The 21,066-nt window shown below is 40.3% G+C and overlaps 1 protein-coding gene across 2 annotated transcripts; it reads left to right on the top strand.

Annotated features, from left to right (window-relative positions):
- The first annotated feature begins 7,396 nt into the window (after window positions 1-7,396).
- Window positions 7,397-19,966, top strand: LOC120420744 (tubulin beta chain-like). Of its 2 annotated transcripts, none has more exons than XM_039583840.2 (5): window positions 7,397-7,711; window positions 16,382-16,846; window positions 17,201-17,368; window positions 17,449-17,713; window positions 19,375-19,966. In XM_039583840.2, the coding sequence occupies exons 1-5, from the start codon at window positions 7,655-7,657 to the stop codon at window positions 19,767-19,769; spliced, it is 1,350 nt and encodes a 449-aa protein (XP_039439774.1). In that variant the 5' UTR covers window positions 7,397-7,654; the 3' UTR covers window positions 19,770-19,966. The 2 variants fall into 2 exon arrangements, with proteins under 2 accessions (XP_039439774.1, XP_039439773.1); XM_039583839.2 differs by lacking the exon at window positions 17,201-17,368 and adding an exon at window positions 17,005-17,172 and having other exon boundaries at window positions 7,417-7,711.
- The last annotated feature ends 1,100 nt before the right edge of the window (window positions 19,967-21,066 follow it).

Genomic DNA, 21,066 nt, shown 5'->3' with positions numbered 1-21,066 from the left:
ATTCAGTGGCAGTTCCATTCTCAACTTAATGTTAACATGTTATGGTCAATGTTAACATTCCATAGGTCGCCTAAGCAATCGAATCCAGAAGAGAAACGATCACCAGCTGTGTTGGTCCGAGCCAGGATTTGAACCCCGATCTACCGCTTACTAGGCGGAAGCGTTACCAATAGGCTACGTGGCTCGGTACCCTCTTTAACTTGCCGTTATTTTCTTTTAAAGTTCTAGAAAAAGTACACCGTGGTACAATTTTGACAAATTTGGAATTAATTTATAAGCATTGTACAATTGAAATTAAATTTTCAATACTCAAAAAAATATTATTAATATTATAATTTGTTGTAATTAAAAAAAAATCAAATTCAAAAGAAATAATTGCGAAAATATTTACATCTTGTAACGGTTCTTTCAAAAGACCATAGTTTCAAAAAGAACCCCGGCTCGGTCGTTTGTTATTTTTAGTGAACCGGCTCTTTGAGCGGTTCGCTCTTTTTTTGCCCACCTCTACTTATTTTGCAAATATAACGGATACGAAGATATTTTTAGTCAAAATTTACAAAGTTCAAAAAATTTGGCTCGCTGAATCAAATTAAATTAATCTTAAGAAAATGGAAAAAAGAAATAAAATAGAAAAAAAATGTTCTCCAGAAGTCAGTTACCCAACATTTCTTTGAATACATTATAAATGATCTTACTTCGACTATCAAATTACGGCTGTTTCACAATTTCAATGGTTAGCAAAAAATTGCCAACGATTGGAAAGTTTTCTGATTCCGTGCGAATTACCATATGAAATTCGGTAAAATAATTGACTAACGAAAGTATGATTATTATTCAATGGCACTCCATGATTGACCGTGGCATGTAATTTGCCACCGCAGAAATCAGATTTCATCGAATCAAAATAACCCAATAAAAAGCGAAATCAACCCTCCCCGTCAACTCCACAACAGCAGCACATAAATTGAATTTTATCTCATCCCCCTGTTCGGAAGTATGATGATGGACATTCCAGTCCACTCGATGTCACAAACAACCGGACCCGAAGCGCGCGCACCAATCACGCAAAGTGACATCAAGCAAATAGATCAATTACCACTGCCGCCGCCTGGATGTATGCTGTAGCCGATAACATCTACATCAACGTCGAAAACAGCAGCAGATTCCGGTGTGACGACAAGTGAGGCCGATGTTGGTTCGTGTGGCATTCTAGATTAGCCGTGTAATGGCTAAATGATTGTTGAGTTTAGGTAAACACGATTAAGCGTGTGAGCGGTCGAGAGAGTGAGTCAGTGTACGAAGATGGACGAATAAAGCGGTGCATTGAAAACCGCATTATTGTGTTTTATTATAAGCTTGAGGATATCACATTGGCGATCCTGCCATGATGATTTTTCCCTTGTTTTGTGAAGAAGAGTAGTGATTGAGTCTGCAGTGTTGTGTTTTTGTGAAAAAGGAGTGAATTTGTTGATTTGCACGCGTAAGCAAGGAAGGATGAGTGGTTGCGGAGGAGGAAGGCGAGCCGTGTCGAGCTGTGTTTGGTAGCAGTAAAGGAGGTTTGAGGAGTTGAACGGGTAAAAGAGACAACTGTGAGTAGGGTGACTAAGACTAAGGAGGGAAAGGGGATTTTTCTGGAATTGAGCTGGGAGTTTCATTTATTGTAGTTTAGTGTTTCGCGGCCGTCGGCTCAGCGACCGTCGAAATAGGCTGCGGGCCAGACACGGGCAAGGAAAGTGTCAAAACTCTCCCCCCCCCCCCCTCATTTCGTCTCACCATCCAGCTGCAGCTTTGTTGATAAACAAACGAAGCGCGTGGTCGCATGATAGCGGCATCCTACTTTGACGTAGGATTACGTTTAAAATTATAAAAAAAATATCATCAAGTTTATGAAATTGTGAAAAAAAACTTGGCCGAACTATGGCAACATAGGCCAGTAACGTAATAAATACAAAAAAAAATGATGGCGGCATCGAGCAGACCCTAGGGGTGTTCATATTGTTACAGAAAAAGAAACTATTTAAAAAAAAAGAAGATAAATTTTAGGCTGAATCAAAGGTAAGAACAATTGAACAATTACTACTGATGTTGGAGAAGTGATTTGGGACCAAAGTTTTAATCCATACATTTTCTGTGAATTGAACATTTACACACCAAATGGGAATCTCTAGGCTTATCCACCGCCGTTTCCAATGACCGTGAGAAAATGCAAAAAATCCAGCTATCAGCTAAATCCACAATATTATGAGCAATAATGAAAAATGAATGTTTTTATTTCTAACATTATTTACCGGTAAAGATAAAAAAAAATTCTAAAGAGTGTCGTGTAAACGTAATATGTCATTTATATTTGTATCAGATACGGCAACCTGTTAGTGTGCACTTCAGATCAAGGAAGAACTGAGTCAAGGGAGAGACTAAACGAAAGTTATACGAAAAAAAAAAATGGAATTTGAACGAGGGGAACAGCATCTAATTTCAACGTGCCTCTAATTTTGCCATATCAGCATTTATGCAGTTTGTTTTGATGGTAAATTAATAATAAATTTATGATATCAAGGATATTTAGCATTCTCGGCAGAAGTCAATTAAATCAATTAATTGGTGACGAAGCATTATTTAAGGTTAAAAATGTGTCTCTATTCAATTTCTATACATTTTAAAAATGAGAAATGGAGGGAGTGTATGAGTTATTAAGAAAACATTTAGCGAGTTGTGTTGACGTGTTTTGGAAAAAGATATAGATCAAGATTTTAAGTTAGAAATAGATATGCTTCGATTTTTTTTATGTAATCAATGTCAGAAATGGGAAAAAATGAATGGCTCCTGTTGTTTTAACAGCAACGGCAAGCAGCTGATAGGTACGATTCATTGAAATTTTGTATGAAGGGGAAAAGTCAGTAATATTGGATAAAAGGAACCTAAATAGAGAAGTTTTATTTTACTGCCAAATTTAACTAATAAATATGATTAATAAATATGAAAGGGTTACATAAACAATTGCGCCAAGTTGTTTGATTACAGGTTTATCTAAATATAGTGAGTTTGTAATTTTTCTATCTTCGAATAAAGGATAAAAGTATTCCAACTGTTCTGGTCAAGTAATGCATTAATTACCGATTTAAATTTTTACGATGAAATTTTATTAGATTCGATGGGAGAACTATAAGACCAATAAATGAGCTGGAAGTACAGTTCGGTTATATTGTTTAAGGAAGTTTCACAAGAAAGCACAGACAAAGCATGGAAAAAACCGAGAGATATAGTTAAAAAAAAACAATGTTTTTCGAGTTTTATGGCGTTAGATTGAATACACGATCATTCGTTTAAGTTTCGCCTATATGAATTTCAGGTAGTTGGGTCAAATTTGACTAGTTTCCTGCTATAACCAAAGTGTTTTTAAGAGTTAAGAATGGAAGTCTTGGTAAAAAAAATGCAATTCGTTTCAAAAAGAGTCGGGTTAGGCCCATGACCAGCAAACAAAGAGTTGAAAAAGAAAGTGGATTCAGCCCATAACCTGCTTGGAAAAAGAGGGTTGCTGACAGTTGAGTCGGGTTCAGCCCAAGACCAACTTAAACTATCATGTGTTTGGAAAAAGTGGGTTTAGCCCATGGCCAGCGAAATCCAAAAGTGTTGAGTCGGGTTTAGCCCAAGACCAACTTCAAACTAAAGTGTGTTTGGAAAGAGGAGTCGGGTTTAGCCCATGACATTCTTAAAAAAAAAGAAGAGTTTCTGACAGTTGAGCCGGGTTCAGCCCAAGACCAACTAACGTGTTTGTAAAAAGATGGTGGGTTTAGCCCATGGACAGTGAAAGCCAAAAGTGTTGAGTCGGGTTTAGCCCAAGACTAACTTCAAACTAAAGTGTGTTTGGAAAGAGGAGTCGGGTTTAGCCCATGACCTTCTTAAAAAAAATGAAGAATTGCTGACAGTTGAGCCGGGTTCAGCCCAAGACCAACTTAAACTAGCATGTGTTTGGAAAAGATGGTTGGTTAAGCCCATGGCCAGCGGAAGCCAAAAGTATTGAGATGGATTTAGTCAAAGGTTAACGGATGTAGAAAGTGTTATGGAAAAATGAGACTGGTTAAACTTATGACCAAATATCTTAATCTGAAGTGATTCTTCAAGTCAGTCGTTATAGTTTAAGTTAATAATAAATCAAGACACGGATTTGGATGAAATCAAGATAAATAAATAAAATCACCCTAAGGTACCTGTATGAACAAAAAACAAATTGAATTGAAAAAAAACATATATATTAAAAAAAAACTTGAGGATTAGAAGTAACATGCACATGAGTTATTTAAAAAAAAACTTAACGGATAAAATGGTTTGATATTACAGAGAAGTATAGATTGTACACAACAGAATAAGTATTCCAAATGGATTGTGACGTATTCACAATTGAGTCCTAAAATTAAGCTTTGATAGAGTTATTTACGTGCGCAAGTATTCTATACGTATTGTATTCTGTATCTGTACGTACACGGAAAAAATAAGTTAAATCTTAGATAAAATAGTTAAATAGTTGATCTATCGTTAAAATAACAACCTTGTCAATTTTTTGTTTTCGTTAAAGTAAAAAGTGTAGTAAAAGTAAAAAAGTGTTTATAAATGGTTTTTACCGCTGTACATCAACAATTACATTAGGCTTTTGGAACCTATTGACAGTCCATTAAAACGTAAGGCAAAATAAATGGCTCACATGATAGGGAGATGGTTACAAGTGTTTTCAACTTTTTTCTATATGTGAGATGGTTACACGTGCTTTCAACATTTTCGGAAAAAGGCGAGACGTGGTACCCGAGTTTGGCTCTATTGTGAGTTGGTTGTGGATTAATAATGGCGATAAAAAAAAAGAGTTTTATTATTGGTCGGGTAGAAGCAGGAGATAGTGGAAGATAAATAGCAATTTGTCCTGTCTCGGTAGAGTCGCTGTTTAAGCAGTTGGACTAACAATCCAAAGGTCGTCAGTTGGAATCCCAGGGTGGATGGGAGAATAGGTGTAAAAAGAGGATTTCAATTGCATCAACAATCAAACCGTCGGAAATCTGGTTTTGAGTAGGAATCTCGCAATAGAGAACGCCAAGTTAATGCTGTTGAGCGAACAACCTTATTTTTTAAATAGAAATGTGTATAATGTAGGAATTTGGACATCATTTTACTTATACCTGGATGGATATGTCAATTAAAAAAAAAAACCAACGATAGTTCTTTGTTAGTTTAAAATGTAACTGATTTTCTAGTTCTCACAAGGAAAACATCCTTGAAGAGTATGGGTGCTGGCATTTGCAACGTGGATTCAATTCAATTTTTACTCAACTAATGTTAACATACTATAAGTCGCCTTCCCAAAGGTGCCGTGATAAGGTTTAGGTCGTGATGATGCGCTACCATACAGTCGACTTCAGATGATGATTAGAATTATACATAAGATAGTTATTATTTGTAAGGGATGTTAAAGATAGCACGAGAAAAAGTTATTAAAATGTATAATTTGAAGAAATATAAAATAAAATGTTTGTGGGTAAGGCTGATCAAAGTTATCAAAAGGAATAAGGAAAAACAAGCAAACTAGGATAAGGGATTTGCAGTTATTAGCGTGTTCCGAAATTGTAGGAAAATTATGAAATATGTTTTGTACTTCATGGTATAAGTTGCTGAATTTGATTTGGTTCGGTTAATTTTATGTATTTGTTTGTGGGTGGTTTTTCTTTGGTTTTTTTTCTCGTTTGTTTTCTTTTTTTTATTTTCAGCGGTAGCAGAGGAAGAGTGAAGAACAAAAGGAGCAACCGTGTGGAATTCAAAGATTACTAGCGGCGGGACCGAACGCTGTGTACATCACTTCTACGATACAATTCAGCGAGGACTTAGATTTAAGAGTTGAAATACAAGTGATAGTTTTTAAGTTATCATTCATTCATAATTTATCGAAGGGGAGGATGTGGCATTCTAGATTAGCCGTGTAATGGCTAAATGATTGTTGAGTTTAGGTAAACACGATTAAGCGTGTGAGCGGTCGAGAGAGTGAGTGAGTGTACGAAGATGGACGAATAAAGCGGTGCATTGAAAACCGCATTATTGTGTTTTATTATAAGCTTGAGGATATCACAGTTCGATGGGAAATAAGGTGATTACAAACGTGTTACACGCTGCAACGATTCCAGGGTTAATTTATTGATAACGTACGAAGATCGACGACGACGACATTGAGGCGAAACCGCAATACTTGGGTGATAGTAGGCTACGACAACTACACCCAAAACACGTTCAACACCACCGGCCTCACTTTCTCATGGCATGCTCTTCGTCCAACCAACGACGAACCAACGATGTATTGTGCATTTCACTGCATGTTCTCGTGCGGCTAAAGTAATACACCGCAAATCACTGTACAAAGTACATGCGGTAGTGCGGTTCACACTAGCACGTATCGACGTCATTAGATGCGTTCATCTTGGTGATAGTTCTGAATCTGATACAAAGTAACACAACGTTCTACAAAGTGTGCGTGAGAGAGGCGGGGAACCGGTGCTATGCTAATTGCCTCAGTTGGACGGGTTTCGACGACGCGGCGGCGATGATGAACACATTTCGTTGAATTGAGCGAAAAGACGAGAGCGAAGAAGCCACTGCTCCAATGTAAGCAGGTGTAAGTAAGCGCAGAAAGTGCGGAGTAAACGCGTGGAGAGGGAGAGGAAAACCGGTACAGTTACAACGAAAATGATGTGTGCTCGCGGATCTTGGTAGAGGTTTTAAAAATTTGTTGTTTTACAACAACAACTGTGAATGAAATGTTTGTTGCTTTGGATTAGAAATAGAGATTATAAGACTATCCTAGAGTTCTTTTCAAAAATCATTCGAGTGGACCAACATTAGAGATGATTTTGAACTTTAAATCAACGGTTTTTATTTTTAAGAAAACATATTGAAAAAAAAATAATTTTATTTTTTTACAAAAGCTTCACTTTATGAGAGTTTTGAAGGAAATATTGATTTAAAAAAATAATTTGTGTTTACTTTATCTTCTACATCGCAATTACCATTCATCTGTGAATCATTTTTACAAAAACATTTCGCCATGCCACAACTACTCCCGAGCTTATCATAACATCATTCATACTTTCATAAATCCGTTTCATCTCGATTCTCTCACTCACATTACGCAGCCCAGCTCAGCGCTGCGTGACAATCCACATTTTCTAGCCGCATGCGGATGAGCATTAGGGTGATGGTGTGAGTAAGATCTTGCGCGCGCCGCTCTCATGAATGAGTGGAAAATTCATCTCACCGGCTTCGAAAGTGTGAAATCAGCAAGACTGTGCAAAGAGGAAGACATCTCCATTAGTCCGTTAGCCGTGGTCGTCGTGGTGTGTGACAAAAGCTGTGTAATAGAATTAGAGTGTCAAAGCAGGCCGTGTAGTCAGCAAAAGTAGTGAGTGAGAGTACGCGTGGAACACACAGATACCACCAGCGTCGTAGTAGGCTGCGGCGGGCACCACAGCCAAGTGACCGCGCGAGGAAAGAGAGTCGGTAGTCTGAGTCGATCGGTCGCGCAAAGAACATCGTCGGTTCCCGTACGTCCGTCCAGTAACAAGTTGACCAAGTGTAAGCCTAATCTAATTAACGCCGCGTCGCCGAACCCGAAACCGTCGTCACCATGAGAGAAATTGTGCATCTGCAGGCCGGCCAGTGCGGAAATCAAATCGGATCCAAGGTGTGTGTATGAAAGGTTTGGAAAACGTGGCCCACCCCGAAAAGAAATCCCAGTTGGCCACGACGAACGGCCTGAACCCCGCGCGCTGAGAGTGAACTCAATTTCTATTTTTGAGCAGCAGGCGACGACGACAGAGCGTACACTCTGTACGGCCGGTGATTGCATAACCGGCCAATGTACGCCGCAATAGGCTTCGCCACCCGATATCTTATCTAGTTTTCACCTTTTTTGGGCAGAAATGTGTATCGATGCAAGACCAAAGTTGAGCTCATTGACGTGGCACCGAAATGGACACTGCTCAGCTCGTTTTTTTCGTTTCTAATTAACACAAAACGGGCTCAACTGCAGAAACCTGATCCCATAGCGGGAGAGCGCAGCGCAAAATGGAGCCCACTGAGTCGGCCTATTTGAATCTTTATATGGGAAAGCCCGCTTTTTGACTCTATTATGCTTCAATCATGCTGGTGTCTGGCCCCCTTTGCACGAATCAACCTGTGCCAGCGAGAGCCGCAATCTGTCATACCTCGTAATCTCTCAACACTCTCTCTCAGCCCAAACGAACGCAAAATTCCCATCGTCAACTAAACAATGCGCGATTTGCCGTTTTCATGGCATACTATCACCCAACCGGAAACAATAATAACGGAAAGGTCTTCCAACCGTCAGCATCGCCGCCATCGTAGTAGACGCGCTTGCTTTTTGCTTTTTGGGTGAAATTTTCCAAATCACGTGGTTAGAACTGCGCTCCCCTCTTAGGCCACTCAAGGTGACGTCTGCGCCCCACGGAATATAAATAAATGTATGTTATTTCGGATGTATTTAGTCTTCTGACCGAGTTGCACCATTTTATTTTTTTGTGTTTACACGGTTGACGTGCAAAAAAAAACAACGTTACGACGTGTGATAATTAAAGCCGTCTCGTTTGCGAACATCAGCCTGCTAAGTTTAGAATGCATCGCGTCACCGGGAAAATATTTGTGTCGGGACGTGAAATATGCACCCGGGTCGAAGTTCAACGCCAACACTCGATTAATAGTCATAAAATGCGTCACCCTAATGAATGCGCCAACATCGCGCGACCAACCTTGCGGTTGGTGCATCATTTTTCAAGGTTTTTTTCCTGTTTGTGTTTGTGCCTTTGCTGAGTGTGCGCTCTCTGTCATTGTTTAGACAAAACAAATTAGCATGTTGCATGTTGTGAAATACGTTGCATGTTGTGAAATACGTGAATGAAGGCAACCGTGACTGTGGCGATGACAGTTTTTTTTTACGATTTGTCGCAGTAAAATGAGTATAATTTAGCTGATACATTGTTTTATTCAAATAAATTACAGCATGCAAATGACAGCGTATTTTCATTTGAATTAAAAACAACAACAAAACATTTCAGTAAATTAAAAACTGGATGAGCAATTCTCTACGAAATCGGTCTTTTTTTTTTTGAATTTTAATTTTTGTATTTTTTAATCCGACTGAAACTTTTTTGGTACCTTCGATATGCCCAAAGAAGCCATTTTGCATCATTAGTTTGTCCATATAATTTTCCATACAAATTTGGCAGCTGTCCATACCAAAAAGATGTATGAAAATTCAAAAATCTGTATCTGTTGAAGGAATTTTTTGATCGATTTGGTGTCTTCGGCAAAGTTGTAGGTTTGGATACGGCCTACACTGAAAAAAAATGATACACGGTAAAAAAAAATTTGGTGTTTTTTTATTTAACTTTTTGTCACTAAAACTTGATTTGCAAAAAAAAACACTTTTTTTAATTTTTTTTTAATTTTTTGGATATGCTCTAGAGGACATCAAAAAATCTTTGACCAAGTTATGATTTTTTTTAAACAATACTGATTTTTTTCAAAAAATTGAAAAATTGGTCGCAAAAAATTGTCAACTTCATTTTTCGATGTAAAATCAAATTTGCAATCAAAAAGTACTTTAGTGAAATTTTGATAAAGTGCACCGTTTTCAAGTTAAATCCATTTTTAGGTGACTTTTTTGAAAATTCAGTTTTTAATTTTTTTTAATTAGTGCACATGTATATTCTCTATATTTTGCTTTTTGAAACTTTGTTGATACGACGCTTAGTGGCTGAGATATTGCCATGCGAGTGTTTAAAAACATGAAAATTGATGTATTCTAAGTCTCACCCAAACTACTCACCATTTTCTAATGTCGATATCTCAGCAACTAATGGTCCGATTTTCAATGTAAAATATGAAACATTTGTGAAATTTTCCGATCTTTTCGAAAAAAATATTTTCAAGATTTTTAAACCAAGACTAACATTTTAAAAGGGCGTAATATTGAATGTTTGGACCTTTTGAAATGTTAGTCTTGATTAAAAAAAACTTTTCTCGGAAAGAGATAGCAAATCTGATGCAAACAAACCCGCAGCTGTCATGCAAACATTCCCAGTCACGAAATATTCTAGCAGAGCTTGTTCTGTCAGAATCCTGCTAGAACGATGGAACATTTCTGCTAGAATGCTCTAAGAATATCCAGCCTTGTAAGAACTCTGCTAGAATACTGCTAGAACGCCGTGACTGGGTTCATTGAATGTGTTGGTAAATTTCTGACTAGAAAGCCTTATACCTATAAACTTTTTTTTTTTTGCTAGGTTTAGATTTATTTTTTTATTATTGTTTAAGAACTTATAGCCTTATAGGCTTTTTAGTCACAAATTTCATGATTTTTTGCCACGCATAGAAGTTGACCCTTTTCAAGAAATTTGGATCAACCTGTAATGACCGAGTTTCACCATTGACATTTCCGAAACCAGGTGGATCCGAGTGATAACATTGACAGTTCGTCCTTAATCAATTACAGAAAACTACAAACAAAAAATCTAAAAAGCCGGCTTCGCTTTCATTACTAAGGAAAGGCTATAAAATCACTCGCAAAACGAACTTCTTAAATAAGCCTCCTTCACATATAAAATACAATTAAGAATCAATGGCTAAACAAACTTTGGACGAATTTGTTTCATTCGATCCGGTTTGTGGCCCCATAAGTCCGTTTTGAAAATCATTGAGTTTGGATAAGTATTTTAAAAGTTATACACACAAACAATAATATGAAAAAGAGTTGATTCTCAGTTTTGGCTCGGATTTCGGATATAAAAACTATGACTTTCGACCTCTTGCGGTAATATGTATCTGGAAACTCTTTAAAAGCAGGAAGCCTTTGAAATTGATTTGTGAGGAAGGCATCAATCATTGTGTGTGTGTTATCTACTGAAAGATTTACAACAATGTTAGACTGTTCTTACAATAGAATTGTTCCAGTTTCGGTTGATGTATAGTATAATCTTAATCGAGACTCCGTATAATCCAAAGAAATTCCAAGATATTTAATCTTCATTGTATTCAATTTAATTACTCACTTCCCTCTGTCCTCGACAAGACTACATGCATTTGTCACCACAGACACGCATCTCCGTTCCATTCATCAGAGTGGCACCGCGGTCAAGTTCCAGCTCCCATCAACGTGTAACCACTTGACCAACCGTGACCAATAATTGCCAGTCCAGTCGTAGACAGTCGTCTTGTCGTAACCGGGGTCTCGAATCAATCTCCCACCACACTTCATAATCCGCTTAAACACGCTCTGTGGCATCTTAAGGACCATGCCCAGCATGTGTAAACACTTAACGCTAATCAACAATTACCCTAAACACTCTTCTTCTTCCGACATAATCAACCCCTCCCTCCCCTATGACTAAATAGACACCCAGTGAAACAGACACACCCAAACACTCACATCAAACAACATAACTATATTCATTTCCAATTTCAATCAACGAAACTCTGGAGCGCGCAAGCTGTTGTTGGCTGACGACGGCAATAAGCATCCTCTGCGAAGTCTTGAAGAAGAAGGGAAAGATATTGACAACGATGTTGTTATCACATATGTTAGAGAGGGGGGGAGGGTCCTAGACATTGTCTTTTCCACCTCACTCCACAATGGACTCGAAATGCCACGTGGGTGGGCGCCAACATTTGCACGCTCAAGTGGAAATATGGCGAACATCGACGGAAAATTGGCGCGCTTTTCGGCACCCACACACTCGCTGGTACGAAAATTCGAATCTTTTGCGGAGATGAAAGAGAGAATAAAAAGTGCTCCTCGGAGCAGAAAAAATAAAGATCCTGATGAAGGGAACCGGCTGGCACTTCTCGGAAACGGTGGTTTGAGATTGAGTTTTTTTTTAATATGATAATATTTATATAAAAATATTTTTTGTTTATTAAGCCCTTCCCACAACATCGTTGCTAGGAAGGCACATCGTCAACTTATGGAAGTATCAACTGACTGATTTTCATATATATTTGCATCTCCAAATTGTGGATCCTCTCTTTCTCTCTCCATCTCTCCCCAAAAAAATTATGTGAAAATGAGAGAAAAAAACAAGAAAGACCAAACATAGTTTCGAATGCAATTCTACCGGAGAGACATTTTATCGTCATTCTCTGACAACCTTTTCAACGAGTAACTATACATTTTATGGCGTTTCGATTGTTACTTATTGAAGAACCCTTCAATTTATCGTCAATTATCGTAAAGCAAATAAAACATTCATCAAACACGCACACGACTGACTCACACATCGATTTCCCATTTCATAATCAATTGACAGTTGGCTGATAGCAATCGCGCACTCTCTCTCTCACTCACTCTCTCTCTCTCTCTCGTAAATCATGATTGTTCGCGCAATGCCGGCACAATCACCGCTTATCAGCACCACTCAAGGCAGTGCAATTCTCACTCGGACGCAGTGCCTTAAATTGACACAACTGGATGGCCCCACCATCAAAGCGCCAATTGAGTTGGCGGGAGGTCACGTGACGTAAGCGAATTAAAAGTGTATATTCTTGAATAAGCGAAGACGTTCTATTCATTCATGAGCAACTGATTGAGATTTAAAAATAGTTCTTGTTGAAACAATCTGGCGATTTGTTGATGATTTAATGAAAATCGTTGGTTGATTTGTACGGGGCGTATAGCGTTGATTTTTTTCACTCGAATTTCTCGGAACATGCTGATAGGACATTGACAGGATTTGTTCCATTCGGTCCGGTTTGTGGTCTCATAAGTCCGTTTTGAAAATCATTGAGTTTGGATAAGTATTAGCTATACAAATGAAAGATTTTGGAAGGGTTGATTTTCCGATAACCTCAACAGCTGACGTTTGACCTCTTGCGGAACTTTTGCGAAACTTCGTTCAGGCACAAACAAATCAAACAGAATGCTTTTCAATTGATTTTGTGAGGAAGATGATTTAAATTATTATTTTAAAATAATTTTAAAGAAAATCCAGCTTCTGATCCACCGTTCAATCCCAAAATCCGCCCGAGAAATAAAATAAAGCCAACCTAGTCGCTTAACGCTTCTTGATTCTCGCACTCGTTCATATATTTATATTGAATTTTGTGCCGCCACATATGATGCTGTCGTATAAAAGGGAATGGTTCCATCGCTTCGCCACCATAACAGACAATAAAGGCAACCCGCGTACACGAAATCTCTCTCCTACCCGGGTGGGGGAGTCGGTCCAAATAAGCGATAACCTAATTTATGTACTATGTGCCATCATCAACATCATGCTCTCCAACTTTCGTTTCGGGACAAGAGAGTCGGGCAGCCGAGAGAGTAGTTTATGATCATTAGCACGGTTCATTTGGCAGAACCGGGCAGCGCTTGATGAATCTAATCGTGAAGCCAATTACCCTAACCTAACCTAGCTTCTACGGTGTCAACTTGAGGGTCCCTTTGTGATTCCTCCTAAAATTTAACAGCAAATTTATCGCGAGATTTTACTAGAGCCACGAAATATTGAAATTCATACAAAATTATTCAATTTGCCAACAATTGACGCGCTACCCTACCCTGTTCCGGCAAAGCCTGCTGAGGTAACCGACGACACGCGCGCGTTCATTTGTTCCACCGGAATTAAACGTTAATTCAATTTGCCGACTTTCGGTGGTCGGTAAAAGTGAAACCCGGTCCAATAAGCCGGTGTTCTGCTTGACTTGGCAGGAGAGCCCCGACTTCGCAAGTGGTTAACTCTTGAAGCCATAAACCATATTTTACGATTCCGAATGCGAGAAAGTCTCTCTCTTTCTGGTTGTGACATATTTATTGCCAGGATTTGAACAATTTGAAGGTGGGCGTTATTCTAGCTCAAAATTTAAGCATGCCTACTAGATGTCCAAAATCTCCCCACTGGGAACAAGTGTTTACCATATATTCAACCATCCGAAAACCATCATCATGCTTTCAAATCCCTCGGAAAATCCTGACCATGGTAAAAGAATCCCTTCCAGCAGTTCAAACCCCCCGGGAGGAAACGCTAAACTGATTTCGATTCAGCCTTTCCCCCTTTTATCCACGTCTATTTCAACCATCCGTCCACCCACAAAAGTAGGATGTTGTGGCAAGCGAAATCCACTCAGCTTTTCCCTTTACGACGACCGTCGAAAAAAAAACCGTGTCCTTGTCCATATATCTCATTTTGTCCACCGCCGCCGCAGGCGACAGACGTCAGATGTTGCGTTTTCCTCCATCGCCGTCGGAAAATCCACATCCGGTCGACCTGAATGGAACGAAAAAATTAAAAATCGTCATCCCCGAACTAACATTCCTACACGGAGGACGGCTTCATCGAGGGTGGCCATGACTTGCCCCCCTAACCACGAACCAGCCACGTGGTCATTGGAAAGGATTCGCGCTCCGGCGAATGTTGGATGTTTATTTTTGTGCTGCCAAATTGAAAATTCAAAGCATCCGTGAAATTTTCCCAATGAATTATTCAGCCGCCCACCGGATCGATGAAGGTGGTTCGTTGGTGGGCGCTTCATTAAGGGGCCGCCGCGCGGGTTTGAGTATTTTCCGATCCGTTTCGGAATTTGATATCATCAATAGTGGATGAGGGAGAGAGGGGAAGATAAAAAATGCAACTGAAATCACCAGACGATGCAATTTCACGGAAGGAGAGATATCCGTTCGATTTTATGCCGCAGGAAATTGGATAGTTGTGGCGACAAGTGGCCACGGCCGAACACGAGAAAGCTGCATTCCATATTAGGCTCAGCAACCCGTGAAGATATCGCGTAATGAAGTGCAACACATCTAGCTCGCCATGACGATTGGAGGCCGCCAGCTTGGATCGATTGCGAGGGTGGCTTTAGAAAAAAATTCCAAAAGTTCTGATCGATGGGCGAAATTTGCTCCATTTTCAGCCACATCCATCAAAATATAACAAACAATTCATGCTTGAAATTCAGTTTCCCAATTTGTAAACCTCCGGGCGGTCACGTTTGTGAGTACGGACGACGTGCAGCATCCACACAACCCAAAATTGCCCATAACGACACCAACATAACCTCGGAACTTCCGCGCCCTACACCACTTCCTCCCGTGATAAATTAGCATTATTTGTCAATGAATAATCTGCTCCTGGCTGCACCGCCCAGCCAGCGAGGACATGGTCCTGACCATGTGTGGACCTCCCACACCCCCACCCCGCTACACTTCTTACCCCGATAAATTATAGGGGCAGGGGGGGCAGAATGGACCAGGGGGGCAGAATGGGCCACCCTTGGTTTTGGGCTTTAGAATGGATTTAGACCAATTGTAAGGAAAGGGTCTTATAAAGGACGTCAAATATCTTCACCATACCGAAAACGACGTTTGAATTCATTGTATTTTTCGAATTATGAGCAAAAATGTAAATTTATTGACAAAACTACGCAAATGTTGTTTATTTCGAGGTTTTTAAATAAGCTTTCTGAAAAGTTGGATTGTTTGAAAAAGTTTGCTCAATGCTTATAACGTTACTAGATGTTACTACCAAGGTATACAAACAACAACGGAACCTTAAAATCATTTAGAGACTTGGTGGTGGAAGTGTTAAATTAAAATCCACTTGGGGGCAGAATGGACCACCCTTATCCTGCCTTATAAAAACAATCAAAAGTTATGAAATTTGGATTAAATGGATTATTTCACTCCAGGTAGCTTCACAAATCACGTTTAATGCAAAATTAGTTGATTTTTTAGTTGTTTTGATGATTATTTGTAAAAATAGTGTCCTTTTTCAACATATTAACACTATTTTCAAAAAAATTGTTTTGATAAGTGACTATTTTTATTAAAGTGGTCTAACTTCATGGAAACTATGTTAGAAAGGTACCTTAAGTCATTTCTTATCTCCCTTCAACGTTGTATTAGACAAAATGGCTTGTTTTCTAAGGTGGCCCATTCTGCCCCACAGGGTGGCCCATTCTGCCCCGCACCCTGGAAAAAAAGTCGAAAAAACTTTTTTTTTAAAGTGGCTCAAAAACAGTTTTAAGCTAACAAATTTCATCAACCAAGTATATAACATTGAAGGGAACATCCCAAAGCATAAGCCTACTACACTGAATTCATAAGTTTTCATGTTTTTCTATGGTTTTTGGCGCATTTTACTTAGGCGGGCCATTCTGCCCCCCCTCCCCCTACCCATTTTTCTCCCGTTCAGCGTCGACGTTGGCCGTCGTTGCCTCTGGGCCTGGGCCAGATATCCGTAATACATTGTACAAATATCGTCTCGCTCTCCCCTCCCTTTTTTGCGTTGGACCATGTTTGCTGATGGATTCGTTTTCATTCTTCTTCCTTCCCGTCCTCTAGTTCTGGGAAATCATCTCCGACGAGCACGGAATCGACCCGACCGGTCACTACCACGGAGATAATGACCTCCAGCTGGAGCGCATCGACGTGTACTACACCGAGGTCAACGGCAACAAGTATGTCCCGAGGGCGGTCCTCGTCGATCTGGAGCCGGGCACCATGGACTCGGTGCGCCAGTCTCCGTACGGAGCCCTGTTCAGACCGGATAACTACGTGTACGGGCAATCCGGAGCGGGAAACAACTGGGCCAAGGGTCACTACACAGAGGGCGCCGAATTGGTCGACAACGTGCTCGACGTGATACGCAAGGAGTCCGAAGCCTGCGACTGTCTGCAGGGCTTCCAGCTGGCACACTCGCTCGGCGGTGGCACCGGTTCCGGTATGGGCACACTGCTCATCAGCAAGATCCGCGAGGAATACCCCGACCGGATAATGAACACCTTCTCGGTCGTTCCATCCCCGAAGGTAAGTACCCAGAGCTTCCTCGTCGCATCTCTACGCTTCTCATTCAATGTTCACCGTGTGTACAAAGTACTGAACCGTCTTTCTCTTCTTTTCTCCCTTTATCTCTCGTGCACCATTTGTCCACGTCGTCGCTTCCCGTTTGTCGTCACCCCGGCTAGGTTTCGGACACTGTCGTAGAACCGTACAATGCCACCCTGTCAATTCATCAGTTGGTGGAAAACACCGACGAAACGTTCTGCATCGATAACGAAGCTCTGTACGACATCTGTTTCCGTACGCTGAAGCTCACCTCGCCAACCTACGGCGACCTCAACCATCTAGTCTCTGTAAGTACCTTCTGCATACTTCCCACAGGTCTCCGACGTGGTTCTAGAGCCGTACAACGCCACCTTGTCCGTGCACCAGCTGGTCGAAAACAGCGATGCCACCAACTGCATCGACAACGAAGCCCTCTACGATATCTGCTTCCGGACGTTACGGCTCGCCAACCCAACCTACGCCGACCTGAACCACTTGATTTCCGTGAGTCGGAATCAACAATCGTCACCAACAAACTCAAATCCCGCAACCCAATGCTAATATCCCTTTCTACCTTCCAACAGGTCACAATGTCCGGCGTGACGACGTGTCTGCGGTTCCCGGGTCAGCTGAACGCCGATCTGCGCAAGCTGGCCGTCAACATGGTTCCATTCCCGCGGCTGCACTTCTTCATGCCCGGCTTCGCGCCGCTCACGGCCAAGGGCTCCCAGCAGTACCGGGCGCTGACCGTGCCCGAGCTGACCGCGCAGATGTTCGACTCGAAGAACATGATGACGGCGTGCGATCCCAGACATGGGCGCTACCTGACCTGTGCCGCCATCTTCCGAGGTGAGTTACGAACAACCCTGGTTGAACTCCTCCGCTTTTTAGATGGGATCTTTTTAAGGGCATATTCCATAACAAGAAACGGGTTTGCAAATTAAAGAAAACCCACACCTTTACCCATTCAAAAGTGCAAAAGAATGAGTCATGCTAACCAGCTTTGATACTCGCAAAGTATGGAGTGACCGGATGTTGTTGTTGTTAACTCTTTATTTCTGGAAACTTTAACCTACGCAGTCATTCGCTGACGCATCCGGAGTGACCAGATGGTCCGGCTTTATTTACACAGGTCGGGAAAAGACATTCCACACGATCACACAGAACAAGTTTTGGACGAACAAGAACGAATTACAAAATGAATGACAATAACAACAAACTAAAAATGTAGCAACTGCTGTTGACATCTCCAAATGACAACTGTCATCCGAGAAGCCATTGCCAAAGTATATGGATAAGACAAGGTAAAGCGGATATTTCAGGAGTAAAAAAATAGCACAAAATGCGGATTTTTTAAATAAAGATTTTCTAACAGGTAAAAAATTAAAATTTTGCAGAAAACAAAATTGCAACAACTCTTGTTTGAAATACTTACGAGGCTGTCGCAGGTTTAACAATCGTGCAGCTTTATTCTATAAATGTTTCGCAAATCAGCTCCATTTCCCCTTCTCCACATAACGTTCAATTTCAAACCTCCCCAAATCTCCTTGTCGGACACGGAATTAAGCAAAGATAGCAAGGGTGATTACAAGCAAACCCCACTCTCACTCCCACCCCCTAGCTGAAACAAGCCATTCAAATTATTTCACTTCAGGTGTAAAAATACTTAATGACGGGTAATGAACGAAAATATTTTATACCTTCGCCTTCTTTTGTTTCTTATCTCCGGACACGGCGCAGGGACGGAAGGATGATGTCCTGTTTTCACCATTTATCGCCTCCTTCTCTATTCTCCTCTTTCTTTTACTGCCACTCAGGCATGCCAGGAACTTGTTCTTTTGTTAACTTCCGCCCAGCCGGAAAAACGACCGACGACCAATTTCCCCCACCTCACAATCACTGCAACCGCGCGCCACCTCTAAACTCCAAATTTTGGTCACAGCAGGCGTTGCCGGAAAATTCCAAAAACGATGGTCGATGGGGGTTTTGGGGGAACGAGCTCCATAATTAAGTGAGCACGACGGCGACGATGATCGCAGTTTGCCATGCCGGTGCACAGATTTGGAAATTACATGGCCTGCTGCAGGTTAGGATTAATTGCCTTGCCTTGCCCGCCAACAAAAGGGGGTGGAATTTGGATAGGGGAAGTGTTCAGGAATTTGCAGAATATTTCATCGCTTTGTCGGGTTGCATCCCCTTGGCGCGAACGTACTGAACTTCCACTCCGTAGAACGGAATTAATGGTAATGGCGAGATAATGATTTTGTTATTTGATTATAATTAACAGATTATAACGCGCCCTTGGATAGGGCTGTGGAATTTGGCCACTAAATAATGAGTCCTGGGACAGTAATAAATTGTTTTATCGCCGTGTCTTTCCCCATTCATTTATTGAACGATTTTGAATTGAATTTAGTAATTTCCACACAAAAAAGTTAAATGTTTTATAGCAGACGCGGCCATTATGGCAAAGTGACAGTTGAAATCTAATCTACTTTTTCAACTTTCAGGTGTGATGTCGATGAAGGAGGTCGACCAGCAGATGTTCAACATCCAGAGCAAAAACTCCAGCTACTTTGTCGAGTGGATCCCGAACAACGTGAAGGTCGCGGTTTGTGACATTGCGCCACGTGGCCTCAAGATGTCGGCCACGTTCATCGGCAACACGACTGCGATACAGGAAATCTTCAAGCGCATCTCCGAGCAGTTTACGGCCATGTTCCGTCGTAAGGCTTTCCTGCACTGGTACACCGGCGAGGGCATGGACGAGATGGAGTTTACCGAGGCGGAAAGCAACATGAATGATTTGATATCCGAGTACCAGCAGTATCAGGAAGCTTCCGTCGATGAGTATGAAGATGACGGAGAAATTATCGAGGAAGAGGGTGAACAGATCGCTGAGTAGAGGTGGTCGCCGTTGGCTTTTGAACCCCTTTTTGTGGCTATTGTTTATAGTAAACGAACATAAAAGGGAAATGTGTTCCATATACCTACAATATACAATAATTTTACAGTTGAGTCAATAAAAAGAAGTTTATATCAAAGGTGGAGAATGTATTTAAACTTGTTAAGTAATAAATATTGGCCATTTTAAAAGACAAATGTTGAGTTAAAAGTTGTTATTATATATCCGATAATCATTACACTCAGACGTACATCAGTCCTAAGAGCAGTAAAGTATGCTTGCCTTGTTTTGTAACACAATTATATAACAATTTCACAAAGCTATGACTTCTGAAATCGATCATGTTTCCAAGATATCAACAATTTCATCCAAAATCCACAAATCTAGAGTTTTTTTTTATTAGGTCCTATAAACATAACGTCATGATTCGAATTCCCGGACGCTTCGAAACCCGGACACTTCATCTTGTTTTATCAATCATTTGGATATAAGTTCGCATTATGAATGTCAAAACTGTGTTATTTGATGAATTCCAATATCAACTTTTATTTAAAGTTTGTTTGAACGCTGTAGTTAATGTCAAAACAATTAAATATAATAAAATTATAAGTTTACCAAAAATGCGAAACATTTCACTTGCAATATTTCATAGGCGTTCGAAGCACCGGGAAGGCAAAGCCGAAATGTATAGTTTCGATTTCCTTAAATTCTAACAAATTTTTATATAAACTATCGATTGTTTTGACGTTAACAGCTTATTTGAGACCTAAAGAATGCCATTCACTAACATTTCAGTCCAAATTTGTGCGATTCATAAGTAAAATTGAGTGTCCGGAATTCGAAGCAAAAGTGTCCGGATTTCGAATCAGCTTTTATCAGTGTCCGGGATTCGAAGCACAACAAGTCATTTTAATTTTAAAATTCTGAAGAAAAATGGTTAGAAAAGACATATTTCGCATGCATTTTCTTGAAACTGACTGTTTATACTACATCCTTATGATATTTCTACATTTCCAACTTATTACATGATTTTTTGCCAGCTATTACAAAAATGATATGCTACTAAGTGTCCGGATTTCGAATCATGACGTTATGAAAGACAATAGCTTATAGGTCCTTTTAAAAAAAAAGTCTGGAAATGATGAACAATTTTTTGAATGATTAAAAAACTATGTGCCATTTTAGAACGTTCGCGAGCGTTCGTCTAGATTCTTAAATGTTCATAATAGTTTTTGTCGAAGAGATCAGACAATTTTACGATACCTAATTTTTTTACATTGAGAATCGAATCATCGAT

The sequence above is a fragment of the Culex pipiens genome, chromosome 1 (assembly GCF_016801865.2).
Source record: "Culex pipiens pallens isolate TS chromosome 1, TS_CPP_V2, whole genome shotgun sequence".
Lineage (NCBI taxonomy): Eukaryota > Metazoa > Arthropoda > Insecta > Diptera > Culicidae > Culex > Culex pipiens.
The sequence above is the reverse complement of the archived record's forward strand: the minus strand, read 5'-3'. Positions and strand labels throughout refer to the sequence as shown.

Excerpts from the sequence above, each read along its gene's own strand:
- LOC120420744 (XM_039583840.2), top strand. The coding sequence starts at position 7,655 with ATGAGAGAAATTGTGCATCTGCAGGCCGGCCAGTGCGGAAATCAAATC. Across the intron at positions 16,847-17,200 it reads CGGTCGTTCCATCCCCGAAG|GTCTCCGACGTGGTTCTAGA; the intron begins GTAAGTACCCAG and ends TACTTCCCACAG. Across the intron at positions 17,714-19,374 it reads CTGTGCCGCCATCTTCCGAG|GTGTGATGTCGATGAAGGAG; the intron begins GTGAGTTACGAA and ends TTCAACTTTCAG.